At 35.7% G+C, this 24390-nt stretch overlaps 1 protein-coding gene across 2 annotated transcripts in view; it reads left to right on the forward strand.

Annotated features, from left to right (window-relative positions):
• Positions 1-24390, forward strand: part of VPS50 (VPS50 subunit of EARP/GARPII complex) — an 80610-nt gene that overhangs the window by 16052 nt on the left and 40168 nt on the right. For both annotated transcript variants that reach the window (XM_071429006.1, XM_071429007.1), the window contains exons 6-16: positions 2710-2780; positions 3188-3305; positions 3393-3428; positions 5867-5949; positions 7525-7567; positions 10347-10445; positions 13359-13499; positions 16594-16729; positions 21382-21479; positions 22169-22263; positions 22885-22983. In XM_071429006.1, coding sequence (XP_071285107.1) covers positions 2710-2780; positions 3188-3305; positions 3393-3428; positions 5867-5949; positions 7525-7567; positions 10347-10445; positions 13359-13499; positions 16594-16729; positions 21382-21479; positions 22169-22263; positions 22885-22983 — 1019 coding nt within the window. The remainder of the gene's footprint in view (positions 1-2709; positions 2781-3187; positions 3306-3392; positions 3429-5866; positions 5950-7524; positions 7568-10346; positions 10446-13358; positions 13500-16593; positions 16730-21381; positions 21480-22168; positions 22264-22884; positions 22984-24390) is intronic.

Genomic DNA, 24390 nt, shown 5'->3' on the forward strand with positions numbered 1-24390 from the left:
TGTGAGAATCAGAGTCACAGAATATGTTGTGTTGGGAGGGACCCACTAGGATCATCAAGTTCAACTCCTGTCCCTGCAGAGAATCATCCCCAAAAGTCTCACCAAGTGCCTGGGAGTAATGTCCGAACAATTCTGCTAAGTGAAAATGGTGATTTTTATTAAGTTAGCCTGAGAATGATCCTGTGGTGAATACTTCTGTTTGTCTACAGCACCTTACATCACCATGGGTATATTGGTGATTATGGCAATTCCTTGGGCAAGAAGCTGGAGAGAATGTGGAAGAGCAAAGATGGCTTCATGGCTATTAACCTGTGGTAGATATCATGGAGCTGCAATCATTTTCCTCTTATCCAGAGGACACAACATCCTTTTTGTTCTCTTGTTCTTATGGCCAGTGCATCCAGCCTAAGTGAAGTTGCCATCTGTGTTTTGCCATCCTTGCCTGGGGAAAGGAGTGCTGCTGTTTTAAGAGCAATGCGGGGGGGAGAGAAGTGACCATTGCTTGCGTCATCTTCTGCAATAGCAGGTGGAAGAAAAAGGCTGTAACAGTAAAGTTGTTTCACTTTTAGTTGAAGGGGTGATAAGGTGGGAGGCTACTGCAGAAGGAGGATGGTAAGTGCTACTGGCTGAGTCTTTACAAGATAGTGTAGAAGGGGGAGAAAGGGTAATTGTATGGTATAAAAATATTCTGGTATTATTTCACTGTTATGGGAATTTGAAATTGATACTTTTGAGTGAGTGCTGCTTTTCCTGAATCCAGCAGCTTCACTTCAAAAACCTCTCACTGCATAATGGAACTGCAGCAAATGTTCTTGCATTTTGCTGTGTAATGCTAATGTTCCTTTTGCAGATATCTTAGTGAGGTGAACCTGTTTCATACCTAGAAGTGCTTTCAGATATTCCCAAAGGACAGTTAAAAATCTATTGTGCCAGTAAAAATCTTTTAGAAACTTTCATTAAATGCTTTTGTGCCTGATTAAGTCAATAATCCTTCAGTGTTACTTATGGGTACAGGCCTGCAGAGAGTTATTCTTGTCAGTAGATTTATTGGAGATTTCTGGTGAGCATTAGAGGTCTCACTTTCCCACTGATACATGAAATGAACCTCCTGTTGTGCTGTGTGAACTTGTAATGGCAGCTCCAGTTCAGTGCTAAACTACAGTAACAATTCATTACAAGAACCAAGCATGCAGTTGAACACATGTCCTGGACACATTTTCACTGTGCAAAGTGTAGTTTAGGGATATCATGGTTTGAAGCCCATGCCTAGTGTCAAGTACTGGTCTGACAGGCACTCCTGTGGCCACAAGAGAGAGACATGCCACTGACACAGGGTAAGGGATTTACAGTTTTCTGTTCTTGGAAGAAAGACATGCTTTAGGAGCAGCCAGTGGGTGAAAGACTGTTTCTGAGAAGAGAAAAATTGTATTCAGCCCTCAATGGTGGGCAGAAGACTCTCTCTTCAGAAATATTTAGGCTGCACTCTCTCCCCATTCCTCTCCATCCAGTTGTGTTCAAAGGAGAGATTTTACAGAGTCTTTGCAAGAAGCAGGACTGGAGTGGAGTAGCTCCTCATTGTATGTGTTTCCCCTTGAACAAGGGAGCAATGGCTTTTTGAATAGCTCTGGTATTTGCAAAGTATGTTTTTAGAGAGAAGTAGAGGTAGGTATTGAGGAAAGTAATCTTAAAGTTTGGTTTCTTTTTTGCATATCAGCAACTAGGCTGTCATTTATAAAAAAGCAACACTGGTAACATAAAAGAGCAGGTTGTGGTGGAAGATGCAGCTTAGTGATTTGGAGACTGACCAGGAGCTGATCTAAAACTGAACTGAACTTTGAACTCATTTTTGCTTGTCATATTATTAGAGTTAGATGAGTTTTCAAAGTGAAAAATCGCCCTTCTCATGGAAGGCACTTGATACATTTTGAAATGATGAGCAGAATTAAAAAATAAAATAAACCTCCCCTGCCAAAAAAAAACCACCAAAAAACCAAAAACCCAAAAAACCCCTCAAACAAACAAACAAAACTCTTTTTCTGTAGCCTGAGGAGAAAATGCACTTTTCTTCAGAGCTGTTCTAACAAAAGAAATCCTAATAGTTATATTAAAACATTTATTTTTTTTTCAAGGAGTTGAGATTATGCTAGGCACTTCATTAAGTCAAAATCAAGCTAAATTCAGGTCACCTCTGCTGAAGAGTTTTCAGCTGAAAGTCAACAGGATACAATTAACATTCATTATGATGTGACATCTATTAAATTGGTAGAACACAAGTGCTTCTAAACAAGAAAATGCTGTGTGTGAAACATAATTTGTGTTTTTTGTTTTGCTGCTCTCTGGCATATTAATGCAAATTAAGCCCTGTGCTTCTATCCCTGAAGCTTTGATCATTCTGTTGTAATGCATTAATGGTATAGAAATTCTTAGGCTAAATGTGCAATATATAAATGTAGAGAGTCCCACTGCAGTGAAAACAGATTTCAACTATCTTATCTTCAAAAGAGAATTGTATTTCAAAATACAGTTTATGTTAATGTTACATTGCAGTTCTTAGTATACATAAAATGATGAAAGAAATAAAATACGAAGTAACTCCACAAAGTCATTGTAACATCTCAAGAGAAATGTATTAATCAGTAGTCTTCACTGGTGTGTAACTTGCATATTTGTTGAAATTGTATATTTGTTTAACCTGTTGTCTCTCTGTAGGAGCTTGAACGTGTTACATCATTGCAGAGTGGCCTTCAGATGGCAGCGGTTATTTGCACAAATGGAAGAAGGTATTTGCTTAAGGAACTGTAGTGATTGAAAGTGGGGAAGTATTTAACAGGAAATCTGTAAACCCAGGAAGTTTGCTTGCTGATGATATTTCCTGTTCATGTGCTCAATGCTATTAGCAGTAGTAGTTAGAGATACTGAAACAGTTTCAAACTCTTGCAGCCCTCACTTTTGCAATTGGTAGTTCTCTTTGAAACAGAAAGCTTTGGAGAATACCACTGATCCACAGACAAGTGCAGAAGGGAGGATGTACCTTCTTAGCTGTCTCTTGGTATAATCTCATTTTCTGAGTTCCCCTAACAATGCTGATAATCTTATTTTCTACCATGTATTTGGACTTGTTAGAATTGATAAGAAGGAAGTTTTATTTTATGAATTGTTGAAGATTATGTTAATTTTTACCTTGCAGACACCTGAATATAGCAAAGGAAGGGTTCACACAAACTAGTTTGGGGCTCCTTGCAAATCAGAGGAAACGACAGTTGCTTATTGGACTGCTAAAATCTCTGAGAACAATAAAAACACTGGTATGTACAGTTGTTTTTGTTCAGTGACAAATATGTTTCTTAATTTCTGTGTAGTAATGACTGGATTTTTGTTTTGGTTTTTTTTAGCAAAGAACTGATGTGCGTTTGAGTGAGATGTTGGAGGTAAGTCCCTACCAGACTGGTATAATTTGAAGCTATTCTAAGCCTACATTTGTCAGTCATACTAATTTTTGTCTTGCATGGGATGAAATTGTATTTTTATACTTCTTTTAAATTGAGAAAAGCTTCATATGGAATTAGATAGCCCTGCTGCCAGGGGAGAGTATTTTCTATCAAAAACTCATTCCTGCCTTTACATCTAGGCGCTGAAGCTTGAGTTAGTTCAGTAAAAATGTTGTGGGGTCTTCACGTATCCCTGCTCTCAACTTATACCTCTTTTCTTTAGTTTGATATTTGAGGAAAAAAAAAAGAAATTTAGCTGATTGGTGATAAGCTGGGTCTGGATAAAGAATTTCTATTGATATATTAGTATACAAATTTATAGATGGGCTCCCAGCTTAGTATTTCATTTGTAAATGTAGTAGCCTTCTGTCCTTATTCATTGGGTTGGCTTTTTAATTCAGTTGTAGAAAAGATTGCAACAGGCAGGCCATGACACTGAAAATTCAGATGCTGTTATGTATACTGGCTAAAAATGCAGTAGATACTGCACAGAGCAAAATAGGATCTTGTCTTAAGGTGATGAATTGTATGAAAGAAAGCCTCAGCATTTAATTGACAGCTATAGTACTTGTAGTGTAACAATTTCGACTTGCAAGTCTGCCAAATATTTACAGCTAATACTGGATAGAATATCATGATGACAATTCCCAGTTATTAAATTTGGAAATTGAATCTTAATAGTTTCAGCTTTCAAGATTCTGTGAACTTAATTCTATCTTGAGTAAGTCACCTTGTGTCAGCAAACTTTCTTACTCTTTACCAAGCAAAACTGCACTCGTTTTCAGGTGGCATAAAGTCTTTCTGCTCAGTAAGCCCTGTACAATGATTAGCTTTTAATTTCTGTGCTGTGTTTTGCTACCCAGGAAATTAACTCTTCACTGTCCACTTGCAGGAATTGTCCTGAGGAGATGTAGTTGCTGTTGCATTCACACACAGACCCTAATGTCTGATTACCATAATTGGTCAGTGATTTTAAAGGGCTGGAATTGCTGTTTTGGCAGACTGCAGTTGTAGAGCTGTGCTCAGTGTCTACTCCCAATAAGTTATCCCAGCTAGTGGCCCATTTATTTTCTGTACTCCTAGAAGTTAATAGGTTGGAATATGCATGAGAGCTATTAGTAGCCACTCAGAGAAGAGAATTTTGAAAGGGTTCCCAATTAAAAAAAAGCCTGGAATGAATTTATGGTAGCTTACAGGGCTGAGCTGCATCTGGAATATATTAGTAATATATCTTATGCAAGCACGCTTTCTGATTTGAGCTCTGTTAGACTTACTGGAACAAGTACCAGGTTTCCAGTGGAGAGAGATATAAAGAGCTAATAATGCTCTTTAGACCAGTGTGCTGTTCTGTTTTCATCTAATGGATTATGTATTTGGGGTTTTTTTGTGTTTTTTAGCTAAATTTGATATGCATTAGAACATTGCTGTTAAAACCAATTTCATTTCAGAACCTCCTCTATGATAATAGCTGAATGTAAATTAGCCTTGCGTTTTTGCTCTTCAGTCAATGACTGAAATTCCAGTAACAGCTTTGCATTTGAGCTCTCTAAAGCATGTAATATAACAGATGTAATTATGACAAAAACCAGAAGCTCTTAGCTATTAAAGAGGGTTTCTCTTCTTCCAAGATTCCTTCTGGTCTCATGTCTAATAGAATACCAGAACAATAGGTATATCTGAGGCAATGCCCACGTCTTGTTGGTAGGATCCTTGGGTTTTACATTTTTGTGTGTATGTTTTTGTTTTGTCCTGACATCCTCATAATACTTCCTGATTGAGCTGTCCACTTATTGGATGTTCTTCTTATATATTAGGACAATGCATTCATAGTGTGTTCTTTGTTTCCTGAGGCCTTCTGTGAGTCAGTTGTGTTGAAGCTAATTTCTAATGAGCTGGATGTGTCAATTTAAATATTGTTTATTTGGGCATAATGTTGGGAGTGTTTTCCTTGTCTCCTTTTATGTTTTATAAACAATGGGAATAGCCTGACAGTGCCTGAATTAACCTCTTTCCATGCTCATGAATAGATTACTGGGAAGATGTTAGTTGTTCTGTAATAAAAGCTTTGTGATGTGTTTTATATATATGGATAAGGAAACAATACAGCAAGTTGTTTGCATAAGGTAATGTAATACCTAGTGTTTTCAGATATTGCTAATTCTAAATTACCTGCTGCAGTAGACCCTCACTCTTTAACTTTAGAAGTTAATCCTAACTCTTTTACTTTTACTGACCCTTTACTTAGTTAACCCTAACTCTTTTACTGGGGAGACAGGAGAGGCAAAATATTTATTCCTAATGTTTATACATAAGCATGCAAGAAAAATGGGTATTGCACTGTTACTTCAGATGAGCTTTCAATTGTATTTTATCTTAAGGAGGAGGATTATCCAGGAGCTATTCAACTATGCTTGGAATGCCAGAAAGCTGCCAGCACTTTCAAACACTACAGTTGTATAAGGTAGGGTGACATTGTGCAGATGTCAGCTTTTATATGATTTTATTTGTGATCATTGATTCTCATTCTCTAAAGGAAGTTTAATTGAAGAGCAATTTTCAGCTTAGAAAAGTAAAATTGAGGCAGTTATAAAAGCTTAAGTATCCTCTGTAGTTTCCCACCTCCCTCTACCACGACTAAGCAGTCTTCAGTAATAACAGCACATAATGAATGTTTAGACCATATAATTATTTTGTAACTGTTGTAATATGTTGGCAGGTAAAGTTTCACTTTAAAGTGAATTATAACTGTGCTACAACCTCCCGCCTAGAGATACCTGAGCTGAGTTTTTAATGAGAAGTTTCTATTCTGGAATTAATTTGCCTATAGCAAGATGGCTTCTGCAGGATAACTTACCCTGATCCTTGTTAATGAAATTAGCAAGTGCAGAGTTTCATACTGACATGAAGAAATTGCTTTCAGAACCAAAACTAATACAAATATCTGCAGTTTCTAATGTAGAAAGACTTAATGTTTCCATTGCTTAAAAAAAAAAAAGAAAGAAAAGAAATGGCAGGAAATGCTTATAAACTCCAGCAGGAGATGCAGTAACATCAGATTATTGTGGAGGTCCTTCTGTTTGCATGTGGAGAAAGAAGAAAGAAATGCTGGCTACTCTCTTTAGTGTTTAATGGCATTTTTTTGATGCCATTTTTTTCTATTTAAACTTTTTTTGCAAGGTGTTGTACCCAATTTATCCAATGGAAACAAAAAAGGAGGGTGATGGGTGTATCATTTAAATGTAGAGAACTAAGCAGAGATGCTAGAATGTGTCTTTTGATAATTAATGTAGGCCCCTAAGGAGAAGATTCACAGCACAGAGGGAAGTTGTCTAAAATGAAATATGGTGATTATTTAATGAAAACTGTGATTTCTGTGCAAGAAGAGAGTATGCTGCCTATTTCTTTGTTGCTTTGACCCTTCCAAACAAAAACATAGTAGTTTTTTTTTTTCTTTTTTTTTTAATTGCTGCTGTTCTGAGAGTTTTAAAGCTGGTTGTTGCAAAGGTGCAGTGGTGTCTTTCTTTGTCCTAAATAGTTTCTCTTATGGTAGCTGTTTTTGTTAATTTTTTTATACCAAATTTTACTTTTTTTTTCTGAAGAAGCTTAAATTTTCTTTTTCTGATAGCATTTCTGTAAGGGGCTCCTGAGTAACAAATAAAAATTACTGTAGTTTGGAAAGACTTGACAGCCCTGACCCTTCAGGGTATGTTCTGGTGTAGACCACAGTGCCAAACCAAAATACTTAAAACAAGTTTCTTGGGGGTTGGGAATGTCTTGGAATTTTTGGTTAAATCTTAGCAGGATGGAGTCTTGTCTAGACCCTCTTAACATTGTTGCATTATCAACCTAGAATAATCTGCCTTTCAACATAGCAGTGGTGTGATGGTGCTAGTCTGACACAGCAACAGCAATTTAATGGTTTATGATGAATTGCTATGTTGTGACTCAGCAGTAGGGCTTTTGGAAGTAAGAAATGGTCTGAATTTGTTTATATAATCAGTAATTTTATTATAAATTTCTTTTCATTCATCAATAGTGAGTTAAATTCAAAACTGCAAGACACCTTGGAACAAATAGAGGTAAGAATTATTATACTGATGTTCAGTATATGCTAGTATTTGACCTCTAAGTATATGCTACTGTTTAATCTCTAAGTACTAGAGCTTTCTAGTTAAATGTTGTTAGCAATTATAGAATGTATGCATTTCTTTCAAATACCCTCTTTGGATGCTGTAGCCGTTGCTGTTCATGTAGACTTTAGTGCTGTAATCAATCTAAATGCCTACAATACGTTATCACCCAGTCCACTAGTTGTGCTCACTGTAAGTGGTAGAGCAGTCAAATTAAAGAAGTACATAACATTTGAAGTATTGAGCTTCTAAACAGTTGTGAAAAGTAAATTAATAGCAGGCCAGTAGGTTTGGATAAGCTGTACAAGAGATCACAGTTTCACAGGGAATTTTAGAGGTTAGCAAACTGGAAACTGCTGGATAGGACTGTGCTAAGCTGCAGGAAATAAGACTTGAATAGCTGTGAAGGATGAGACTAAGGTTGGTTTAAATTGGTAGATAGCATCACAAAAGCAAAGGAATATAAAATGTTAAGTGTCTTCCTGGAAACTGGTGGGGTAAAAAGAGGGAATGCTTTAAACTCCACTACTAGGTAATTTTGAGCTGGAACTTAGCAAGCTTTTTGTAGGCAGTCTAGCAATGCAGGTATGTATAATGTGTATGTGATGCATGTAATGCATACATATGTAATGTTTAGCAGGAACCTGAATCAGCTATTTGAGCAGCTGTCTACACCTGTTTTCACATGCTCTTCAGAAAGTCAGACTAGCACATGTTTCATCATATCTTGTTATTTAATTCACTGTAAAATTAAAATTTTGTCAATTTCCTTCAGTTATATCTTTGTACTTCAGCTTTTATGCGCAAAGCTTTTTTTTGTTCCTTTAGTCTTTCTCTGACAGTGCTTTATTCAGACCATATCTGGTTCACAAAAGCTGGTGGAATGTCTGTTTTCTTACCACTCTAACACAGGCTGTGTGAGAGTGAGCACTCATTTTTCCCTTGAGAGCAAATACTGATGTTGCTTAAAAGGAGACATGCATTTTTACTTCCTTCCAGTAACAGCTTTGAAGAGCAAATTCTGATCTTATCAAAATATGATAAAATGTGGCATATTGGTTGGTGAAAGCAATTCACAGCTAACTAAATAATCATGTTCAAGATTTTTATTTATTACTTGTGAATTTATAAAAATATCTTACTTTCTTCCTGTGAAACTATCTTATTTTTTACTGGAGTTATGCCTGTGCACATGGAAGAAACATCATGGGGTCATGAAACATGAAGTCATCCTGGGGTCCATGGAGTATTGCTGAAAAATACATGGTCTAATTAATATAGAATAATATTCTGCTAGTTAGGAATTCCATAATGAGTCTTTTCAATAGTTGAGTGCCTCTACTTAAGTGCATTCTTTTTTCCTTTTTTTAATATTTTTTTAAATTTAGGTTTTAATATAGATCTTACTTTTATACTAAGTTACATACAATGATGGTTTTTACAAATGCAAGATGGCTTTAGTGGAAGGAACTATTGAAAAATGTAACAGAAAAGATTAATGTTCTCTGTTTAATAGCTCTGTTCATGGGCAGTTTGATATCCCTGTTTTTTTCTTTGTACGGGTGTTCTGCAAGAAACAAGAGAAAGAATTTTTTTAAAAAATCTGTATATGTCTGAAATTCAAATTGCTGAGTAATGTTTTAGAGAAGTTCTGAGTCTTTAGGTTACTTGTCCTTTTACCATTTAGCTTAGGGAAGAAAGTACAATGAACAACCACCACCAAATCTCTAGGATTAGCACCAAAAATATTTCGTGGCTAATGATGTAATTAATGAAAATTTTTCAATGGATTAAATAAAAGTAGATAACAGGCTGAACACCCATCTACTGTGATTTCTATTTTTAAGAGAAATACTGTATTGCAAGATCATTAAATAATAAGAATTGAAATGGTTTTAATATTTAGCAAGGAAAGAAAATATTTGTTAACTCTGTATGTTATGTTATTGATTCATTCTGTTTTTATTTATTGTTGGTTGAAAAAAACTAGGATTAGGTTGTGTATCTGAATATATTGCAGAGTCTACATGAGAATTATGTTATTAAGCTATGTAGTCAAATTCTTGAAAGCTTTATTAGTCATAAAATACATGATCCTATTGAAGTTTTTTTTTCACTTAGTTTACATAGTAGGTGAACTTCATTTTCTGCAGAGCTGTTCAGTATGCTCAGACACAGCTCTGCTGGCAGAACCTGTATTTGTGTGTCTCCTTTCTTTTTGATTCTCTCAGGTACTGATTGTTGAGCTGATATAGTATTCTATAAATGGCTGTCTTGCCAATGAACTTTAAATTCAGGCAGTATTAGTTCCATTTAAGAGATGTAGTCAGAGGGTTAAGAAGTCTGTAATGGAATTGATTGAGCTGAAACCCCCAGATCTGGTTTTTCTTAGGGGTGGAAGTAGACCAGCTTAGAAATCCCAGCTCTCCCATATTGATGTTCCTGGCCTTCTCAAAGTAAACATCACTTTGAATTTGACTGCAGAGTTCTTGCTTGTTCTTGGGAGTGGTGGAACTCTTTGGCTGACACTGAAGTACTTACACTGTCAGAACTGACACTTAAGCACCTCAGAAAAGTCCAGTCACCCACAGTCCTAGTTACTTTACAACCATAATTATCACACTGTTTAAATAAACATCTTCCTCACTTGTTGTTGTTTAAGTAATGTATTACTTGACCTGTTTTTTTTTTTTATTGTTTAATGCATTTTTTTCTTCAATTTTTATAGGAACAATTGGACGTAGCGCTTTCTAAAATATGCAAGAATTTTGATATCAATCATTATACAAAGGTTCAGCAAGCTTACAGGCTGCTTGGAAAAACACAGGTTAGTACTTACCTTCTAAGAAAGTCACAAAGAATAGTCATGTAACATCATGAAGCTTTGAGTACTGTGATGGTAATTTATTTTCCTAGTTGTTGTGGTTTAATCTCAGGTGCAGCTAAGCCCCACACAGCTGCTCGCTTCCTCCTCCTTGGTGTGATGGCAAAGTCAGAGGGCAGGCAGGTGTTCAGTCATCCCCAGGACAGCAGGACTCCATCATGTGTAACAGTGACTTGTGAAGACAAACTTTATCACTCCATACATCCCCCTGTTCTTCCTTCTTGCCCCAGCTTTTATTACTAAGCATGACACCACATGTTATGGAATATACCTTTGCTCAGTTGGGGTCAGCTGTCCTGGCTGTGTCTCCTCCCAACTCCTTATGCACCCCCAGCCCTCTGTGGAGGGTTGGGGTGAGAAGCACAAAAGACCTTGACCCTGTGTAAGCTGTGCTCAGCAATGGCTAAAACATCCCTGAATTATCAACACTGTTTGCAGCACAAATCAAAAACACAGCCCCATGCCCCAGAGCAGCTACTGTGAAGAAAATTAACTCTATGCCAGCCAAAACCAGCACACTAATGCTGATGGATCTTGCCAAATATATGTATACAAAGGTTTTTATAATGCTCATGTAATTTAACAGTACTTGCTAAAGGAATGCTGTATGTTATTGCAACCTGTAGTTTTTTGGACAGATCATAGCAGTAAAAGTTGCATATTTCAGCTCTGTTTATACTGCTGTTTGCACTATTCATTCTATTTGGTGATATGAATACTGTTTTTTATAGCTAGATCTGCTTTTCTGGGTTGTGCACTACCTGTGCCTTGAGTATTTCCATTTTATATTGTACTGTTAACATGATGACAGTGGAACATGTGAGGAGATTGATTTTTGCAGTAAAGTACATCCCATGGCATGTCAAACACATACTGTGAACGTGTCCTGAAAGTTACATCTGTGTGTGCCTAGAGCCCTTTCTGTCTATATAAGAGTAGACCTAGGTTCTCCTGTAGGACAGAGTTCTCTTCTGTTGGGTGCACTGTCTTGAGGCTTCATACTGGTTTGTTTCTCTGAGAAGGCCATCAACCAGTATGAAGGTATGAAGTATGGCAACTAATATCAAGGTCCTGTGAAGTAGGGGGGATAAGGAGACATGAAAGTCTTGGAGACATGTTTTGTCAGTGATCAGGGCTCATAATACAGGCTGAAAGTGATGGTTCCAGTGTAACAGGGATTGATTTATTTAGGGAAAAGATTCCCCCAGAAAGCTTTAGTTGCTAAAGATCAAGTCAAAGCACGTGTCCCCTGGTGAAGACAGGACAAGAAACCAAATAATTTTTTATTATGCTTGGCTTTTTTTAATGCTCTTTCCAGATTTCAGGAGCATATCTGATATAAGATTGCCTTTCTTGGGTTTGTTTTAAAGTTTTGTTTGTTTTGCATCTTTCTAATTAGAACCTTTGTAGCAAAGTTGGGTTCTTTTTTTCCTGGCTTGGCTGTAAAACCAGTGCAGCTCTGCAATAGGATAGAAGTGGATTTATCTTCCCATACTTTGTTAATGTGCAGAACTATTGGAATGCCTAAAGACTGCAGCTTAAAATCAGGGGACGAGATTTTTTTAGTGCACTGTATTCAGTTTCTTATTTACTGAAGAAAAATAGGTACAATGCATTCACTGCATTTCAAGCACATGACATGTTGAGAAGGGCAGTTATTTGTTGGAGAGGAATGAAGTTTCTGACAAAACAAAAGAGTTATTTGTTACTGCATGCTTTGGCTTGCTTTTTTACATTATAGAGTGACATCGTTTTGGCATTTTTTTATTACTAGTAAAGTATGCATTTTGAACTTGTCCTAAAAATAATTTAGTTGCATTTTTATTCAAATCTTTCCCATATTGACCTCTTCTCAGTAAACAAAATGTCAAGGTCCTTCAGTATCTTCAGTACTTTTCATTATTTCATTTGTCATTCTGTTTTCTTTAGCTAATTCAGGTTAGGACTAGCTATAGGAGATTGGCTGTTTTCAATAGGATTTAAGCAGAATTGCTTCTTCATTTCTTGTGGAGTAATTGAGTTCTCAGCTCTTGTTGGTAGCTAAAAATGTCAAATAGGAAGTAGTGAAACTGAACACTTTCAAATCTGCTGATGACATGTATGCGAAAACAATGAGAAAATTCAGTTTCTGAAATAGAATAATGTTACATACAATTCATTAAGAACAGGGACACTTGGGAAGCATCCTGACCTGAAACTCAGACATTATTATGGCAAACTAATATGTTACATAATCATTAGTCATTAGTACATATTACTTTTTCCTAGAAAAGGTAGTCTTTTTTTTTAAAAAAACAAATGTTGTTTTTTCTACCAAAAAGAGAAATTTTATAGGAAATTTATTTATATGATGTGCATGCCTTTCTTTAATGGTTAATTGTACTTTGGATTCTTCACTCTGGCAAGTGGATGAAGACTTCGTGCTTTTAATTTTAATGATTGCAAAGGAAATATTTTGATTTACTTAGCAGCTTTCCCAGTGGGAGAAAGAGCATGAATCCCAACTCATTTATTTTTGACGTGTTATGAACAATTGGGAGGAGGTTAAATGAGTGAGTAAATTCTATAATTAGCTATGTTATAATAATATTTACTAGTGACAGTGTACAAAAAAAAGGTAAAGAGGGAAGATGGTGGAGGAAACTGATTTTACTTGCAATATCTAAACTCTTTTGTGTGACCATATTGTAGTAATGCCAAGATCTGTGTTCAGTATTTTTGAGACAGAGATTGGAGGACAGGCTTACAAGTGTTCAGTGCTGAAAAGATCCATGTTAAAAGATGATGGCTAAAAGATTATGGCAGATAACAAATTGAATTTTACTGTTTGGTTTTATGTTACTCCATTTCTTTCAGACAGCAATGGACCAGTTACATATGCACTTCACCCAAGCCATTCACAACACTGTGTTTCAAGTAGTCCTTGGATATGTGGAGCTGTGTGCAGGAAACACAGACACCAAGTTCCAGAAGTTACAGTACAAGGACCTCTGTACAGTATGTAATTCTTGCTTATATGTATTGTTTTTAATCTGTATTTTTTTACTGTTGTAGGTGTACCTTTTGTCAGTAGGGACTCATTTGTTAACCCTATAGCCACTCTAGTTTCTTAATACAGCTTATGACTATTTGAGCTATTTGTTAGTCGTAACTTAATGTTGAATTTGATTGCACCAAATTTTAGCACCTTGGAGATTTTGTGCACTCCATCTAACAAACAAAGACCAACATTTCAAAATGTGTGTCTTCAGTATGATATACTAGTTTTGGAATAACTATTATCTTTGAACTTCATTCCAGTGCCTTTAGCTAGTATTCACAATTTCTCTGATACTGCATTTCCGGAAGAATTCTTGTAAAGATTCCAATTTAATTGTATCTTCCCATTATTCCTGACTTTGTATCATTCACTTTTCATTCTCACATTTAGTTTTGTGCTTTTGATACCAGGATAAGGGACAGCTATAATATTGAGATGAGAAAGCCTGATGATAGGCAGATCATGGGCTGGGAATATACATATATTTTTCTGTACTGCAAATTTTAAATGTGGTTTCTTGCATATTTTGTAATGTTTTTAGAATGAATGTACAAATTTTTAATTCACTCTTTTAATATTTTCACTTGGGATTTTACTGTTACACCCTGAGAAATTTTCTAAAATTTCAGTGATGGGGAAGAAGTATGTGAGATATTTCAGGTGGTTTTAATGTAGAATTACCATTTGAAATTATGTTTCTGTCTTGAATGTTCTTTAGGATGTTTGTTTCAGTCACAGATGAAGCCCTCATCATACTTCATCAACTTAAGGACCCACCTATCAGTTGCAATTTATTAAATTGAAATGCAGTCACAAGGAGATTAAAGTTCATATTCTGATCCATTTTCTGTTCTTTCACTTCTCTTATCTCCTGGGATCATGTAGCTGCCACTAGTAATCAACACATCTGCATTGTAAACCATTTCGTTTTAAAGAGGTGCCTCTTTGACTTAAAAAGTTTACATTATCTAAGGGCCTTCATATAAATAAAAGTGTGATAAGCAAAATAAATTTAGTGGGACTAATTGCCTTAAGTATTCATGAATGTAATGAGTAAGTTTCTGGGTAGTTGGTATTTTCACTTCACTGAGATGAATTCTAGTTGCAGAAAGCCAGCAAACTCCGATCTTTGTTCTCCAAACTGCAGTCCTTTCATCTTTCTGCTATAAGCCTTCAGAGCATGGTTTTATTTTTGTTTCTTAGTTTCTAATGAACTTTTCTTCCAAGTTTTTTTTTTGTTTTGTTTTTTTTTATACTTCTGTATGTCCTTCAGTTTATTTCCCATTCCTTGCTAATACTAATGATACTAAGCCCACTTATTTACACTTACAAGCTACTACTGAGCTGCTTCTGACCAGTTCTAAAATCCAGGGTGTGTGCTGCTGTTTATTCTTATACTTGAGTGTGTGGAGGAATCTTTCAGGTACTTGGAAATACCACATTTTTTAAGACATAAAGAGGGTGGCTTTAACTGCATGGTTACAAAATTATTACCTCATTATTTCTGTTAGTCTTTACTTATGCAGTCTTAATGACATGATGCTTAAGTTAATGTGACCCTGCAATAGCTGGCATTCTGTATAAATAAAGGTACTCAGATTTGGTACTTTATTCTACTTGTGAATATTGCTGCAATTGCATTGAAATTTACTTTTTAAATTTTTCATTACTATCTTGGTAACCATTAGATATTTAGGAACAGGCTACAGATGGGAAATTTTGGTCTCTTACTATGCTGTTCAGTGTTGGTTGTTGCCTATTGTAACGCATTTGTGAAAACAGAGTGCTAAATAAGATGAGCTATCATAGCAATTCAATTTCTAACTTACTGTAGAAAAAACAGCAGGTTTTCATCTCATGCACTCAGTTGTTGAGGAATAAATTGTTCAAGACTGAAATATGAGCCCTCTTTCTCTTAGTTTAGTTCAAGTGAGAGCCTTCTTCAGGCTGCCAATGCTGTTAAGCCAGGATTCCCTTAACATGTAAAGGGTTATGGAGTACTTACTCTAATTAAGCAAGGGAGGTCATATACAATTGAAGTATTCCTTTTGAGGTAGGTATGCTGCTCTGTGTTTCTGAAAATCTGTCAAAATGAACTCGTCTAGCTTTCCATTGTAGTTGGGTAGTGGAGGACTACAGTGGCTTTTTTCTTTGGTATGTTTGCATCTATTTGGAAGTCAGATACTGAATTTTATAATAATGTGAATCTTTTAAAAATGAGTAATATTTTCAGAAATTCTTAAGCATTTATGAAAGTGCCTGTCTACTCAGGGTCACTGATTCTTTGTTGAGTCTTTCTTTTCTTAGCAATATGCCATGCTTTTACATGTTTTCTCTTTTTGAATTTTTCTGGAGCAGGGCAAAGTTTTGCTGCTTCAGTCTCAAGTTTTGATTTTCTTTATTCTAATATAAGCTCAAAGAAATTCAGTTGTTTCCTTAGTTTAAATGGAATTATCTTGGTATTTAGTAAGTAATCCTTTCTTCCTGTCCACCTGAAAGTCAGTATATCTTCAAGTATAGTGATTTGCACGAGAAAACTTTAGATTTTAGATACTAAAATCCCTGAAATACAGGAAGAATAACATGAGTTAGTAGAGAAAATTGGTGAATCAGCAGGTTGCTTTTTTTTTTAACTACTACTTTAGAGCTCATTCAACCCAGTGGGGTATTTGCCAGGAAGGCTTCTCTGTAGCACTGCAGTACAAAGGTCTGTGTCCCTGAACTGACACACAGGGTAGCTGCATCCCTCTGGTAGTGAGATGGCCTTACTTCTGCATCTGTGTCACTGTAAAATAAATGTAAGAGGTAGTTAACATACAGGCCAATTGAGGAAATTAAAAAGAAGATGCTAACAAAAACTTTGTACTTTTGGACAGCATTTGATTAGTTGACCAAAATCAGGAATCTGTCACTTCTTAAAATCCATTGAAAATGAACCTGATGTATGTCAAGTCTGCTATATAAATTTGAAGAGTTTCTTATGGTTAGTGTTGCTGCAGCAAAAAATGAACATCATTTTGAAGTTTCCCAATGCTGTTTGTTGTTCTGTAGCACATCACATCAGACAGCTACATTCCATGCCTTGCTGATCTCTGCAAAGCCCTCTGGGAAGTCATGCTCAGTTACTACCGAACGATGCAGTGGCATGAGAACCATGACCAAGATGAGGCAGCAGTTGTGTCTTCTGGTAAGAAACCTCTGGGAACAAAACTTCTGATATTTGCAAATAACTTAAGCTCAAGTTATTAATTTATGTGTTGGTATCTTTGTGGTCTTTTCCCAGTGCCTTCAGCATTTTTGTTGATAGTGTGCAGTGAGGACTAAAGCACTCACTGGATTTTTTTACTCTCCAGAATAAGATTAATTTTTTTAATGAATATTTGTATGTGCCAGTCTTGCATATATAAATAATTTTACTTAAAACAGTGCTTAGGGAAATGTCCTTCCCTTTTGTGTTGATTCTTTAAAAAAAATAATAAAAAATTTTTTTAGTTAAAAAAATATTTTGGATTGCTGGAGCTGTTTTTTGAGTTAAAGCCATTGCTTGAGTTGAAAGTTTTTATAGCTGTATCAGATGTAAAATTTAGAGTTGAAATATTTGCTTTTGTTGTGTGGTATGAAGAAAGATTCTAGAGTTTTGATTGAATTGCCCATTCTCAATATTTTTACATTTACAGTTTAAATAAGATAGTTACATTTTCTTCTCTTGTGTCCATCTTGCTGTGATTTTTGCAGATGTAAAATCATGCAGGTACCATAAAGAACTTACTTAATGGACAAATGGTCACAGTAGACTCCTAATTCAGCCACATGTGCACTTACAGAACTAGCTCCCCTTACAGTCCTTACTTGTGACATCCTGAGGAAAGAAAACAATCTGCACTCTAAAGCCTTTTACAGGAGCCATTAAGCCTAATAAGGTCATTTATATAGTCAGATGCATAATTTTAGACACACTGCTTTTAAATGCATGCCAGAGTGTTTTGGTATTTTAACTACTAGCCTTCTGTTACTCAGTTTTTAATTTTCTGGAGTTATGGCTTTAATGTAATGTACAACTGAATGTAATGTAATGTACAACTGAAATGTAGTGATCTGCTGAATCACTTTTTCAAATACTTCAGCAATGATAAAGCACACAGAAGGGAATTTTAGAAGTACAGTTTAATTTCAGAGGGACTGTAAATATCTACTGGTTGTTATTTTTCTAAAACTCATTGCTTATTCTACAGTAATTATTGAAACTGTACTGGGAATTCTCATTTCATACTTATTGATTTGATGGCTGTGATACGTGGTAAAGTCAAAGAGTAAAATTCCTGTAGAATGGGCATGTATGTCAGAAGGAATCAGGGAGACACTTCAGGAAATTATGCTGAAGTTGTTCTTCATATAAGCCCCACAGACTGGAGCAGTAGGTGTACCACTATATCTGGCTTTTATAGTTTTGGGAACTCATGGCTGTCCCAGTATTGTCCCAGTTAATCTCAACACTCTTAGAAAGTGCCTTAAATGTGTCAAGGGACTCTTGATCTTAGGGCACAAGTACAACTGTAGAAGTGAGAAGCTGGACTTGAAAGACATTATAAATAAAGTTCTTTGTATTTTAGTAGTGAAACTTATACAAAAGAAGTCCTTGGAAAGACAGAATTAAGTATATGTAGAACTTGTTTAATCAAACTGAACATAAAATTAGTGAACTAAAATTATCAACGTAACGTGAAATGAATGTCGTGTTTATCTATATCTATGTCATATTTAATCAACTACTACTTAGTCTTTGATTTTGTTGTTTGTACGCTAAACAGCAAATTGCTGTAATACGGGATTTCATCCCTCAAAATAAACTACTTACTGGAAAATTTTCCATTACACTGTTTGTTGTGGTCAGAGCATTGTTTATGTTTTTAGTAAAGAATCAAACAGAAAATGAATTTTAAAGGGATCTATGCAGATAATTTTTGTTTTCCCTGCTCAAAGCAAAGTGATCTTCGAAGTCACAACTGTTTGTGGGAGGGCTTGCCTGGTTTCATAGCATGGAATTTACTGTGATGTTGATGTAATTTACATGTGTTTGTGAGACAATGACTTAACAGAAGACCTGAAAGTGAGTGGTAAAATGATCACTACAGCATTTAACTTCTGATTTCACATGTGTAGTCCTAGGAGTAAAAGTTGGTAACAGCTCTAGTATCTGTAAAATATTCAAAGAAAAGTGAGAAGAAAATTATGTAGGATGTAAATTCAATTTCAACCATTTTAATTTTTAAAATGTTTCCTTTATAGTACTGTGTAAATTCTGTGCAAGACCTGCTTAGTATTCAAAGAGTGAAGCTAGAAGACAGAGATTTGATTGAGTCCTTTTTTTTGCTTTCCTCTATCATGCAGGGATTAAACAAAAACCTTTTGTTATTACTGAAAGCTGCCTTTTTGAATTTTGAGAAATACTGAAAAACCTGAAGAATCACTGTATTTAAATCAGGCATCTAAAATAATAACTCCTGGGTGGTTTTGATCCTTCTTTTTATGTGTAGTTATGAATATATGTGTTCTCTGCCTGTTTCAAATTCTTCAATGCAAAATGTGTATACACTTTTGCAGTCCTTGATTTTCAAGGAAATTATCCTAAATTAATGTGTTTGCATTTGTGAAATTAGCTGCAGTGCAGTTCATTAGAAGACTGGAAACAAGACCTCTTAGCATGACTGCCCATAAACCAAGACCATTGGGAGACTGACAGAGAATATTCCATTGATTATTTTAGTGAACAATAACATCTATATTGCAGTGTCTGTCCAACCATTCCTTCATGAATGGCTGTTTGGGAGTACAGGGACTATGGTCTTAATCTAAAGAACAGGTCAAAGACACTGCTTTGTTTAGCATTGCCTTGAGTCTGCAGAAGTTCAGAAGAGAGGAGGTTGCAGAAACACACAGAGCGTGCTCTGGCTAAGATTGCTGGTTTTGTTTCCTTGATAGTCCAGGAAAGGTTAAATCCACTTAGAGGTTTTCTGTTCATAGAAATTAGATTCTTAGATTGTTTCGGTTTGTGTTTCATTTAATCTTCCATGGAAGATCAGGAAAATGAATTTGTCAGAATTATTACTTTCAGAAGATGAGCATATTTAGGTACAATTAGTAAATTATGATTTATGTAGGCACTGGGTAATATTTGTTTTATTATTTTTCTTTCCTAAGGAACATTTTTTGCATGCCCTGCAACAGTAGATATAGAATTGAGTTTAGGTCTTGTTTGCACATAAAACAGCCTCTTATCATCTCATTTTGAGTTATTAGGGTAGATTCTCAGTTAACCTGCAAAAACAGTCTCACTGTCTTAACACAAGAAAAAGTTGAATGCACATTTGCAACCTTGAAAAATGAATATCCCTAATATAAACCCAAATTCTATACTGTATTTTATTATGTTTTTTAACTTTGACGAGGAGTTATTCAGTTCACAGTACTGGAACTTTTACAATCTGGCTGGTTATTGTGCTGCTTCTGTGTTCTTGAGTTCCAGCCTTGTGGGCACAGTAACTCAACTAAATTGCCAGTAGTTCTTGGTAGTGTTCTGTGTTACTGCTGTAATCCCTAGTTTACTTTATTTTTACTTTATTTACAAATAAAGGTTTCTCGGTGTTAGATAAAGTTCACAATTTAATAACATGTCCAGCCACACCTTATAGCTCCATCTGAAAGAAATCAAGTAAGGCCAGCATCCATCTCAGTATTCATAATCTGTTTTCTGAATTTAAATGGAGGTACAGATGTAGAAGATATAATATTTTTGTTGCTCCTGTTAAGCTTATATAAGTATTTTTTATAATAGGCAATAGTTCTTGTTCTGAGACACATACTCTGGAAAGATTCAAATTGGAAACCAGATGGTTGATGAGAAGAAGGATGATGTACATGACACTGTTCTACTTACAAAGAGTCTGGCCTAGGACTGGGAGAATGAGGCACTGCTAAGTGCTATTTATAATTGGTGATTGTTACAGAAGGAAACTGCTCACTTGACAGTGAGCACTGGATGATCTGAAGGAGATACAATCAAAACATGGTCAGACTGCTGTGCTCTATTGCTGTTTTGGTTTAATTGAATTGTCAGTGTCTGATACAAGTCATAACAATTCCTATTAGTGGATGTTTTTTCTTTCATTCTCTTAAATATGTGGTAGTCCAGACAATGCTGCAGGGTCTGTCCTGCATACATCTGAAAAGGCTGATAAAAATCTTGTATCCAGCCTCCCATTCCTACTGGCCTCTTTAGTAAGGTGCTCACAATATTTACATGATAGTCATCTAGACTGCAAGGTCTGGATTCAGGGCAAGGCATGACAAGGAAAGAACACTTACATTGTTGATAAAAATTTCACGATGCTGACAAATGGAGGACATATGTACATAGTTTATATTTCTGGGCTCTTCTTCAGTAGACAACAAAATTAGACATGAAAAATTGCTCTTTTTTCTAAGGAAGGTGAAGCTAAGCCAGGAGTTTGTCTGGAAAAAGCTGTGAAGCCTAGTAATGAAGAACTGCAAGGGTCAGTTAGGATGAGCTCTCACTGTGATCCTTGCAGTACGTTACTACCCAAGGAGCACTGTGGGGAGAGGTGTTTGGTATGCAGGTGATGGAACTCTCCTCGTCTGCATTTGCATGTAATGCTTATATGCTTAATATGTGCATTATTAATTTCTGTTCAAAAGTTTAGAGCAAAGTAATTCTTCTGGAGTTAGCATAATCAATAATATGGCAATAGCTAAGAAAGTGTAATTCTGTGTAGGATAACTTTCAAAGCTTTTGGAAATACTTAAAATGCCTTTAACCTGAAGTTTCAGATGGCAACAATGTGATTGGAACTGAAGAGAGCAGTTTTGACCGCAACTATGTAAAAAAGAAATTGGAGCATGGGCTTTCACGAATATGGCAGGTATGGGTTTTGAATTTTGTTTCCCTCTAAGTATTTATTCCCCCCCTTCCACCTCCCCAGTATTAATTATGATTATATTTATACTAATGTTCTTAAAGAAATGTCTCCAGATTTTTTTTAAAGGGACTTTTTTAAAGTGACCACAGAAATATAATTTCTATGACTCAGTGATTTCAATGCTTCCAAACTCAGTCAAGATACCAAAACATAGTAATAGGACTTTTTGTCTGATCCCATTTCTTTCAACCTGTGTGCTCTCACACAATCTCTTTTCTTCTCATGTGCTTTTCTCTGTATACTGCTTTATATTTCTGGTACAACCATAGCTCTGGAGAACCTGGAGCCTTGTGAACCTGACTGGTTTCTTGGTATTCCTGCTGCGATTGCTGGATCAGTTTGGTGTGCGGTGTCACCCAAAATGTATAATGAAAAAGCTGACTTCTGTTTTTGCACTGACAATAAAGCATCTAGGATTGACTCTATCTGTTTTACAAAGTGCTAAAGAAGCTGATTATAAAATTGTTTTAGAGAAATTACCCATGTTACAGAAGACAGAATTCTCTTCTAAATTTCAAAAAAAAGAATTTTTAACTGCAAGCAACCAACAAGTGTTAATGAACGAGGCATCCAAGCCTTCACTTTTTGTTTTCAGTGTACTAAGTATACAAAAGCTTGTTTGTGTTTTGTAGGATGTTCAACTGAAAGTGAAAACATATCTTCTGGGAACAGATCTGTCTAACTTCAAATACGATGACTTCATATTTGTACTTGATGTTATCAGCAGGTATGCTGGTGTGGTTGTAAGACCTTTAAGTACATGTCCACAAATGAGCTCTGTTGGTGAAGGCTGATATTTGCATTTTGATGCCAATTGCATTCAAGTGTGCTGATAGCTTGAAGAGCAATTCTTCTATATGTGAGAGCTTATGAGGATCTATTTAGGGGAGGTAGCAAGAACTGCTTTGCTTCTTAAGTGTGATATGATTTCAGTATTGTCTGCTTTTAAGATAAGGTATATGCAGGTCTAGCAATTTTTTTTCCTAAGAGCTTTTAAAGGGGGTCTGAGTCAAGCAGAAGAATGATGTGATACTGCCAACCTGTACAATATTATATCCTTCTTTTTTGGTAATAAAATGACAGATTGAGACTGTGAACTGCCAGCTTGCCCTGTGTAGCGGGCTCTCAAAAATACATTTATTTTGCTTATGGCTCTTTGTCTCTATGTGTACGGCACACAATGATAGGATTTGAAGGAAAATGAGACATGAACTTTTGTGGAATGCAACCTTAACAGTGCAATGTAACATTAGTACTCTGTGTTTATGAAGATACATCTACACTCACAGTTAGAACAGCAGTATTAAGAAATCAATAAATATGTCTAAACTTTGTTTTATTACTCTAGGCTGATGCAGGTTGGAGAAGAATTTTGTGGCAGTAAGTCTGAAGTTTTGCAAGAATCTATCAGAAAACAAAGTGTTAACTATTTCAAAACATACCACAGGTGAGACTATTATATGTGCAGTACATGATTCTAATGACATTTATTATTGTTGGGTAAATGCTTTCCAAAGGGATTCCGCTGCATAATGTTCCTGCATTGAGATTGACTGTAGAGTATGTTTCCTGATGAGAAAAAGGCTTTGAGCCCTGGAGAAAGGGAGAGGATAGAGAAGCCTTCACTTCCACTGTGTTTCTGGAAAACTGTAATTGTAACAGGCAAGTCATAAAGATGAACAACTTTTTAATGTAGAATTTCAGTAGTTTTTTAGGTTGCCTCTTGTCTCCTGAGAGGGAATGCCTCTGAAGTCCATACTTTGTAGCAAAATTTTGTCTTCTTTTTCTATGCTATTGATTCAGAAGACTCATCGTGACTATGACATCATGAGAAGACTCATGACTATGAAGTGTTTTTTCAATATGCAATTCTGTCTTGAATCAAGTAAGATATTTAGAACTGAGTCTATCCTTTTGAGTTGTGTCTTCACGGCTTGTTCATTGGCAGGATGTAATTACATTTCAGTCAGCTCTATTGTCTTATCACATGAGGCCAGCCATGTATTGTCATGGACAGGCATTCTCTGGACTCAGATATGATATATGGCTATAACAGCATCAAGACTTATCTATTTGTTTGTTTTACTTGTCTTGATTTTAGAAATGTTTTGATTTGGGTGATTGACACCTTTTTAATTCTAGTTGTCTAGCATTATGTTCTTTCTGTGTGTAAAACCTAGGAAGATATGAGAAGAAATACAGCCTTCCATGTTCTAGGAAATGCTTACTTTCCTAGTCTTGATCTGTTGTGCTCTTGTTTGGGAGCTGTCATACAACTAATATACCCAGAGCCATTTGAAAAGTCTGAGGCTTTCTGCCTAAAATCCATGAAGTATGAAAATTAGGGCAAGGAGGACATGAAACAGTGTCTAAATTCAGAAGATGAGAATGTGGTTTGGAATTTCTTCCAGCTTTGGTAGTTTGTAGCTAGGAATTCTTTCTTGTCATTTGATGAAGTCCTCAGTTCCAGTTGTCTGAAAAACTTGAGCCTTAATCAGATCCACATTATGTCTTGTCAGGAGATGCCACCTATTTTTATTTCTTGAAATTTTTCTGAATCCTAGACAGAATTTCATGAACTGATTTTGGTCCACCTAATCATCTTTTAACACTGACTTATCACATAGTGCCTTGTTGGGTTAAGTAAATATAATTTTGACTGTTACAGTCCTGTGTATGTTTAACAGTTTAAGTAATCATAGGCTAATTTTCTGAATTATCTTTGAGTAAAATAAAGGTTAAGGAACACTGCTGGAATATGTATAGAAATAGTAATTTTTTGTAATAACTTGTGTTTTTTAAGATAATGTAATTCTTGTGAAAATAAATATTTATTGACATGAATTAAATTATA

The sequence above is a fragment of the Agelaius tricolor genome, unplaced genomic scaffold (assembly GCF_023055355.1).
Source record: "Agelaius tricolor isolate 1412-34295 unplaced genomic scaffold, bAgeTri1.0.p SCAF_6, whole genome shotgun sequence".
In the NCBI taxonomy this organism is placed as follows: domain Eukaryota; kingdom Metazoa; phylum Chordata; class Aves; order Passeriformes; family Icteridae; genus Agelaius; species Agelaius tricolor.